Consider the following 10325-nt stretch of genomic DNA (forward strand, 5'->3'; position numbering starts at 1 on the left):
CATCAATCATCACATATATTATACGTTGTGTTTTAATTTGTATCTAACAAAGTCTGTGCCAGGGGCCTTATGTCAGGGTTTGTGTATATACCGTTAAGTTGTGATAATTTGTGCCTGACAAAGTTTAAGCTTGTGTTTATAAGTTGTGAAAATTGGATGATTACTTTAGTCTCAAACAGGGGTGACAAGAATGAAATATTTCCTTACCTTCCATTGAACAGAATACAGCCACTGGTCTCTTAAGTAGGAATTGTTAGCCTGAAATCAGATTAAAATATAAACTTATCATCAATATCTTCACACAACATAGATCCTTGTCTTAGTCATGTAGGTGTAATATTGATTTTATTCTTCATCATTGTACCATGGCTGTCATTCTTTAGTTGATGAAAAAATGAGAGAGAGAGAGAGAGAGAGAGAGAGAGAGAGAGAGAGTTTAAAGTCCACTTGACACAAACTATGTAATTTCGGGACTAACACACGGTTCAATTTTTATTTTAATGATTCACTTGCGTGTAGGGGTCTTTAGCAGTGGGAGGAATCCGGAGGACCCAGAGAAAACCAAAGAGGATGAACAGCGGACCCTACTCCTTGTCACGTACAAGCAGGGATTCAAAACCACAGCACATGACTCAATGTCAGACCTTATGATTTCACGCGCATGAATTAAACCACTACATCATCAAACCAGCCACAATAAAAGTAGGAATTATTTGTATGAAAATGGTTAAATTACACTCTAAAGTTCATATGGTTGATTCAGCAACAAATAATTAACCACAAAAAGATCAAAGTCATCATTTTATATACATAATGTGTATTAATTAGTTAAATTGTTAGTAATCAGGTAGTAGTCATTAAGTAGGTGTTATATCAATACCAAGGGGATAATATGGTGACTATTGAATGATATACACCACTATTGTCCAGGGGCCTGTTTCACCAAGTTTCAACTAAGATAAAATCCAAATTTTAATAATAGTTTTATTTCAATAATCTGCTTGTTTGTAGGGGGTCTTTAGCCACAGAACTGAAATAAAATGAAATGGGGTTTAACATCCTACTGTTCTGCTTCTATACTGGGCTAATGAAAACGGACATACGCCATACAATGTGCTATGAGGGAAATTTTGCTCGGACAGCGGAACTACAGCCTACTCTTTTATCAAATTCCAACTGTCAAGGGGTCTTTAATGTCCTATTGTTCTGTTGGTACCCTCCCATTTCGACTACATCCCATCTCGACTACGTCCTACTCTTATATCAAATTCCAACTGTCATGGATCTTTTACGTGCATAACTGACAAGGGGAGACCACGCCGGAAAATCTGGATGAACTTTATCGGCCAATGCAGGGATCGAACACGCGACCTCCAGGCTAGCGAGCCAGTGTCTTACCCACTTAGCAACCTTGATCCCTCTTTAGCCACCACAGGGGTTACCTGGTTACCTGTAATTAAAATAACATACCTGTAATAACAAGGAGCCATCTTGGATTGTAATCCTGATACAAAATTTTTGCCCTGCATCCCAGCGTGAGACGACATGAACATCTTCTATACTGGAGTAAGGTACGCTTATTTCCATAAACCCTGTCGGCTGAAATAGATGAATACAGATGATTTAATGACAGGTAGGTTTCTAGTTCACAGGTAGCTGAACTAATAAACCCAGTCGGCTGAAATAGATAAATACAGATGATATAATCGCAGGTAGGTTTCTAGTTCACAGGTAGCTGAACTAATAAACCCAGTCGGCTGAAATAGATGAATACAGATGATTTAATAACAGGTAGGTTTCTAGTTCACAGGTACAGCTGAACTAATAGATTTCAGCCTCAATGTGCTGAAAAGCCAATTTATCATTTTTGTCACTAAAACATATGCATTATGCATGAGCTAAATCGGCCTATTACAAGTCTATATTTAGGCGTCAGATGTTATAGAAATTATTAATTAGACCTTTATTTAGATGACAAGCTTCTAATTAACTCTGTAGACCCATGGATGGCTTGGATACAGTTTGGATTTAAACAGTCGTCCATTAAAAATTAAATCAATAAATGGCGGATCAAGCTAACGTTTACCGTTAGTCGCTGATGTCACTATGTTACTTGATAATCGAGAATATGTGGGTGGAGTTATCATCTGTCAATCAAACGATTGCCAATTTTCATAGACAGTGCATACCGTGCAGAGACAGTTGATGCCTATTTCTAGTCCAAACTTTCAACAGTGACAATTCCGTTCATTACATAGTAATTTGACTGAAATTTTCAACATTTTCTTTTTTTATCATCTATTTTTTAATTATTATAGCAAGAATGGCCAACTCTTTATAAAACTTTTTTAACTAATGTATCTTTAAATTCATTCAGAAGAGTTCAAAGTTCTACTAATATAGGCTATTGCCTGTTCCCCAATCCCTATTCAGATAAAAATCGGAATAAAAAATTGTTTAAAAATAAACACCAAGAAGACCCAGGCAGTTATTAACGACCTTTTACATCCCTTGGACCCTGTGAGAAAGGTATACATGTATAGATAGACTAGTAGCAAAAATAGAGTAGGTATAAATGAAGTGTGATGCAAATGAAATGAAATGAAATGGGGTTTAACGTCCTACTGTTCTGCTCCAAACTGGGCTACACTGTAACGTTGATATCGTTGACTAAGCAACAAATAACTGTTATAAATGAAAATATACGACACTAATAGAACAAAGTCATCAGTTTATATACATAATGTGTATTAGTTAGTTAAAATTGTTAGTAACCAGGCAGTAGTCATTAAGTAGGTGTTTTGTCACTAAGGTGTTAAAACTGTGACTATTGAATGATATACACCACTATTGGTTAGGTTTGTGTATTCAATAGTGATGGGTGTTATAAATAGTGGCATCTATTACAGCTAGTTACACAACTGCTAATTAATGACAACTGTATAATTTCTAACCACTTTCTATACATACTAAACATTAGTTTAGAATACTAACCACTTATATGAGTTAATGACAATAATTGTCATTACTAAAAGGCCTAGGCTTCATTAGTCAACGGTATCAGCTTACACGTGCTAATGAAGACGAGCATACGCCATACAGTATGCTATGAATGAAATTTTGCCCTGACAGCAGCACTACGGCCTACTCTTATATCAAATTCCAACTGTCAAGGGATCTTTTATGTGCACGCCAATGTGTACACGAGACCTCAGTTTTCGTACCATCCGAACGACTAGACAGGTGTCCTTGTCAGGCCCTCCGTCCTGCATCACTGACAAGGGGGAACCACGCCGGAAAATCTGGATGAACTTTCTCGGCCAATGCAGGGATCGAACAAAGTGTGATGCAACACACCCACATTAACTATTTGGACATCTACCTCCCCACCCCTCCTCCCTTATAAAAACTTGTGAATACAGGATTGATAATGAATAAAAATGATTTTATTCTGATGAATAAACAATTTCCTGGATTCTCCTGATTTTTTTTATACCTGGGAGTTGACACAATCTGATTAAAACACAGATCCTATTTCGTTTCAATTTTTATAGTTCAAATTTCGTTTTAATTGTCTTCACAACACTAGGATCTGGAAGAGTTGATATATTATAGGAACTATAAAAAAAGAAACGAAATAGGATCTGTGTTTTAATCAGATTGGTTAAATGTATAGTGATTATAAATTTTAAATTTAATTTTAAACCCCAAATACTATCTTTTTTTTCGAAAAATACTGTCATAGTATGAAATCAAAATAACTACTACAATAGGTTGATGTATGTAGCGAGTTTCATCAACATATGTTGAATAGCTTTTTAAAATCTTGTCAGAAGCATTCTGTCACATTAGGCACACAGAACAGAATAATCTAGCAACTCTAGATATTGACAGACACACAGCACTTGTCATATTAACATTGCTGCTACACAAGGGATGAACAAACTTCAAATGACGTTAACAATGCATTAATAATTTAGATACAGCACTTGACTAGTCATAGATGTTGAAAATCGGCTGATCACTCAGAATACTGCTGACATTTTAATATCACAAAAAAAGAAAAAAATTCTGATAAATAGTCTGTGAGGAAGGTCGGTTCAAATTTCATGATTCTCCCCCAGGCCATTTTTAAATTTTTAATGATTCCATCTAAATGGCAAAACAGTAGGGTATATTAGTAATCGTTTTATATGGTTAAATTGTGTCTGGTCTGATCACAAACTGTAGACTGGTATTTCCAGTTGAATGATTACTGGCAAGAGAATTTATAAATAATGATCAGCACTAAAAATGCTCGTATTTCCAACCACCAGGGATTTCTCGTATTTCCAACCACCAGGGATTTAAGACAACATTTTACAGACATCCCATGTTTTCTAATAATAAGTGCTGGGGGACTGCACCACACATAATTTACACAAAACAAATCTACAGACAAGGCACAATACGCAGAAATCACAAACAAACGAACATGTCAAAATAAGTGAATGGATCAGGGAGCCAGCCGTAAGCGTCAACAGCCCTGTACAGTCCCAGGCCTGTAGTAGTGATACAGGGGCTTCACTGAATAGATCCGGGTGCTAGCCGTAAGCGTCCACTGCGCTGTACATTCCCGGGCCTGTAGTAATAGTCTTCACTCAAATTTGAAAACAATCAGGAATATAACCCCGAGAAAAACGTGTGATGTAGACCAACATCTTGTGAGATGAAATGAAATGAAAGTTTGGGGTTTTAAGTGCACTACAACTTGGGTATCATTTAGTTGTGTTGTTTATGCAGGAGTTTGTGTATTTAATGTTTAGCTTCAAACAGTTGTTGGAAAAATGTTCAAATCAGTTGAGAATCATAGAAAACCATTTTGTTTCTAATATAGTCATTCGGATTTCACAAAAAATTGAGGCCCCGTGTACACATTGAGTGCATTGACATGCACGTAAAAGATCCCTTGGCAGTTGGAATTCAATAAGAGTAGACAGTAGTGCCGCTGTTCGGGCAAAATTCCCTCATACATGTACCACTCTGCATGACGTATGCCTGTCTTCATTAGCCTAGTCGGAGCAGAACAGCAGGACATTAAACCCCATTTCATTTCATTTTATTTACTGCAGCATGGCAGCATGGTTTTTCATACCATCCAAAGGAAATGATGCTCTTCCTTGTCAGGCCCTCCACCCTTCAACATTGATAAAGGGATACCATGCTGAATGTGGTCATACTAAACGTTAAACCCTGTCTATCTACATGTAGCTCTGTTTGAGAACAGACACTAAACTAGGTGACCGCCATTTTAATTCCTAAATCGACGATTTAATTGTAAACATTAAGTATACTTCGAGAATTGTAAGAAGTATTTATTTCGCTTCCATTTAATAAAATAGAAAATGTTTATTTAGTCTTTGTGTGTAAAACCATACTAATTCTTATATATGGTGGCCATTTAGTGCAGAGATCTATTCTCCAAGTAGTCAGTTCTTTGTGTGCTAAATCCCAAGTGGTTTAACATTTACCTATGTATTCAAAAATACTGTGACAAAATATACTCTCGTAGTGGTATAAATCAAATGTGGATATTGAAAAATTCCAAAGAATTACTTGATGGTTTGCAATCTAGATCCCTTGCTTCAGTCTCATCTATTCAAACGTTTGACTTTTCTACTTTGTACACTAAAATTCCCCATAGTAAATTAAAAGCCCGGTTGAAAGACATTATTCACAGTGTCTTTTCGTCTAAATCAGGTACTGCGAGATGTCAATATTTAGTTGTAAATTACAATTTCACATATTTCGTTAAGAATCACAGTGATTCCAAAACAAATTCACGGCCATCAAGATAATTCAGATGTCGGATTTTTTAATTGACAACATCTTTGTTGAATTTGGAGGGGAAATATATCAGCAAGTGGTTGGCATTCCCATGGGCACCAACTGTGCACCGTTGCTTGCTGATCTGTTTCTCTATTCGTACGAAGCCGATTACATACAGACGCTCGTAAAAACTAATAAACGATCAGTCAGACTTTTTAATTTCACTTATCGATATATCGATGACGTTTTATCACTTAATAATCCTAAATTTAGTGATTATGTAGAATTCATATATCCTGATGAGCTCAAAATTAAAAACACCACTGACAGTGACAATTACGCTTCCTACTTGGATCTGCGTCTCGATTTTGACAATTGCCATAAACTGAGTGTTAAATTGTACGATAAACGTGATGACTTTGACTTTCCGATTGTTAACTTTCCATTTATTAGTAGTAACATTCCAATATCACCAGCTTATGGAGTGTTTGTGTCTCAGCTAATTCGTTACGCGAGAGCTTGTTCCTTTTATTCTGATTTTTTAAGTAGATCGAGGCATTTGTCATCTAAGCTTCAACTACAAGGATACTTGCGCACTAAACTTATTAAAACCTTTAAAAAGTTTTATGGCCGTCATATTGATTTGATTGGTAAATATAACGTGTCTCTCTCGGCTATTATTCTAGATATATTTAATTGACACGTATACTATTACTATCTCCCTGATAATATCTACTACATCGTTAACACAGTTCATCGCGTGCATTTTGCATACCGATAGTTCATTGGCCAATCACGCTATTTTACCGACATTTCGCCTAATAGTTTGGATGCAGCTATGGCGGGTGTGGCGCCAGGCAGGGTAAGCTTACTCTTCCGGACACCTGTTACCACTGTTTGTCGTGTAATTTGTACACGAGGAGCAGTCCATTTGCTGATTACACTATTTTGCTTGAATACACTATTTTGCCTATAACGTTTTTTAGGACTTCGAATTCTGTCTTATGGTTTGGATTGTTCGTACTTGGTTTTATTTTATTTTAAACGATTTTCATTTCAAAGTCTTAAAAGTGTAAAAAGCATAACAGAGAATTTCTAATGTCAGAGTGAGTCGCGAAAAACATTTAATGACATTTTAAAAAACAACACATTTACTTGTACTGAGAGGTGTTTAGACAGAATGTAATCGGATTAACACAGACATACAGACCTTTTAAAATGTCACACTGAATGAGAAAAACTTCACAACAAAATTCAAAAAGTCATATACAACAGAAAAAATGAAATGAAATGAAATGGGGGTTTAATATCCTACTTTTTCTGCTGCCAATGTGCTAATGATGATAGGCTTACGTTACATACTGTGCTATGAAATGAAATGAAATGGGGTTTTATGTCCTACTTTTCTGAGTGTGCTATGAGGAATATTTTGCCCAGACAGCGGCGATATGGGGCCTACTACCTACTGTTTGAATCTAACTGTCGAGGATTCCATTTGAACAACCAGGCACTGTTCCTTCCTGCAAACGTGCTAAACATGAAACCACGTTGGAAAATTCCAGGTTCAGGAGCCACGCTAACACACTACACCACTGCGGCCCAAAAACAAAAATAAATACTAAGATGAATAGTATGAAAATGTCCGCTAGATAAACCCTGTGAAATGTAGTAACAGGTCTTCCACAATATATTAAAACTTTATAACTATATATTTCATTTCATTTCTAACTTCTTTTATGTTTCTAACTTTCAGCCAACCAGGTGTATAGGATATTAACCTTGATTGAACTGAATTGAAAGAATTGCAATCAAGTGTATATTATAATATTGCACAGTATTTTGCCATGGTACATATTATAATATTCCACAGTATTATTTCAAGATATTTTAATATTCCATAGTTTTATACCATGGTATATTATAGTATTACACAGTATTATATCATGGTATATTATAGTATATTCTAATCAACTATTGTATATTATTTATATTACACAGTGAAGTAATCTATTTACTGTTAGAACCAGGAAGTACATGTTCAAACACCTTCATAATATGTGAGATAATCTCAATCTATCCAAATAGTTTTACCTCTCAGGATTTCCAAATGGTATATATGAACAGTATGTCAACAACTTCAAGAAAATGACATTTGCCTTTGGTATAAAATAAAATTGTGAAACTTCAATCAGTATTTTTATTAATCTTTGAGAGGCATTTAGTAACTGGATAGAGCAATAAAATATAACACATACTTATGAAACGACGTTCCGAAGAGTATTAGCTTGATAACGTTGAGAGATTACTCTTCGAAACATCGTCCAAATAAATAAGTAGCTGTTTTTCCATAAGTATGGACATAGTTTATTATTTTTATTGATATAATTGATTGGAAGTATTCTGTCTGTTTTGATAATGAGGTAGCTAGCATACTCTACATGTACATTAGATAACAAACCTCATCTCTCAACCCTCAGTGTTTTGAGATAAGAAATGGTGCTATATAGATCCACGTAGCAACCCCAATGCAAATCACATCGGGTCTCAGTAAGCAAAATTGACAAAGTTTTTAATCAAAACAATGACTGATTATTGTTATTTATATATAATATTTCTGCCACAACTACAATTAAACATATAATCCTATCAAAAATGGTATAAATCATCGTATTTAAAATCGAGGCGTTAAGCCGTTAATAGGAACGCCATTTTTAAACGGGTGATGTATGACGGTGTATGTCAGATAAAAACAACGCTTCATTAATTTAAACGCGAATATTTGGAGTTAGGCGAGAGTTGTGTCACTAAATTGGCCTCTGTAAGTTTAACTAGTTACAATAGTATAAAATTATCTTATTTTTAAGATGTTACATGCATTAATAAAGAAATTAAGGCACCCAATCGTAGCTAAAAACAAGCACGTGAGTATATCTAAATGGTTTTAACTTCATTAACCGTACGTAGCTAACCGTACATGTATGTGGTGGTAAATAGTCCTGCCTGTTTTAACTTTTTAATAATATTAAAATTCATCATTATTTTTATTTTATTTTTCATAATAATATAGTTGTTCAGATGGGACAGAAAACTGTCGTCCGGTGTACACATTGGCATGCACATAAAAGATCCCTTGGCAACTGGAATTCGATATAAGGGTAGACAGCAGCGCTGTCATAGCACTCTGTATGGTGAATGCCCATCTTCATTAACTCAGTCGGAGCAGCACAGTTAAACTTCGTTTCATTTTTTTTCGGTTTTTTTTTTTCATAATAAAAGTTATCACATTATAGAAACTGTGTCATAAAAGCTTTATGGTATATCATGGTGGAATATAAGTTTTATATCATACACCAATAAACAATGTAGAAAATAACTGGATTTTTAAAAAATGGGAGAGGAGGGAGTACGGTACTGTAATTTTTGCATATTTCTGACGTCATTTGTAAACAATATCATCCCCTTCACGAATGACGTAAACTGTAAACAATTAGTTTTATGACAGGCGCTTGATGCGTTGCGCGTGCTGCTCATGATGGGCTTATAACCCGTTGTAATCTCTCACCGAAACGAGGTCAAATAAAGAATTTTACAGTGACCTAGATACATTAATCAAAGTCGTCTAAACTAGGTTAATTATTACATACTCACCGTTTGTGAACGAATAACATTATGACCTAATACTATATGGTGACTCTCCCATCGTCTCAAATATTTGGAGTTCATTATTTTGCTTACGATGGTCCGTGTATGGTTCAATCGACACACTTGTATATCGCCCTCATTAATTAATTTACACTTAGGTCCGGCAGTTTTCATCGATAATGTTGTAGAACCGTAGTGTGTCGGGGTTCCTGGCAATGATGCCGGGTCCGTGGAACTGCTAGACACACAAGCATCAGGAAGAGTCGCCATCTTGAATCTCTTGGTCTAGCTTTGATAGTACATAGAGCAGACGACAACACAGAGATGAAGCGGTCACGTCGAGCTCTCCTAGAACTTAAATTCCTTTCGCTTAAAATCACATCTCACGCACATTAATAAACGGCTAAATATTCCACTGATATAAATTTAAAAAACACAAATAGTCGGAGAAAATTAAAACATCCTGATAATTAACAAACACAGAATATCACGGTACCTCCATTTGGCACGTTTTAGACAGATTTACGCTATGCTTCAGATCGTGGTCACGTGACATGACATTATGACGTTGGGGCACACGTTCAGTGTAGTAGATGATTAGTAAACGTCATAATGTGTGTCATGTCATTTAAATGATAATCGCCTATTAACTAAATATCTGTTATTGTTATAATCCCGTTAAATTACATATTAATAAGTCACGTATATAAACATCATACTGGTCGAGTAGTGAGGGCAAAGTCGATTATTATTAATAGAGCCAATTTTTTTTTATCGGAACACTAAAAATATTCCAGGTTTGGTTTATTTATTTTCATTATTCGGGATAAATTAATTGTCATATTATGTACGTGGCGCATAAAGGATTTTCTAGA

At 35.4% G+C, this 10325-nt stretch overlaps 1 protein-coding gene across 2 annotated transcripts in view; it reads right to left on the reverse strand.

The window, feature by feature from the left end:
- Positions 1 to 9996, reverse strand: part of LOC126815437 (C-Maf-inducing protein) — a 66635-nt gene extending 56639 nt beyond the window's left edge. For both annotated transcript variants that reach the window (XM_050541073.2, XM_050541072.2), the window contains exons 1-3: positions 9457 to 9996; positions 1471 to 1599; positions 208 to 258 (exon numbers count right to left, since the gene is read on the reverse strand). In XM_050541073.2, coding sequence (XP_050397030.1) covers positions 208 to 258; positions 1471 to 1599; positions 9457 to 9720 — 444 coding nt within the window. In that variant the 5' untranslated portion in view covers positions 9721 to 9996. The remainder of the gene's footprint in view (positions 1 to 207; positions 259 to 1470; positions 1600 to 9456) is intronic.
- Positions 9997 to 10325: the final 329 nt, after the last annotated feature.

This window comes from Patella vulgata, chromosome 3, assembly GCF_932274485.2.
Source record: "Patella vulgata chromosome 3, xgPatVulg1.2, whole genome shotgun sequence".
Lineage (NCBI taxonomy): Eukaryota > Metazoa > Mollusca > Gastropoda > Patellidae > Patella > Patella vulgata.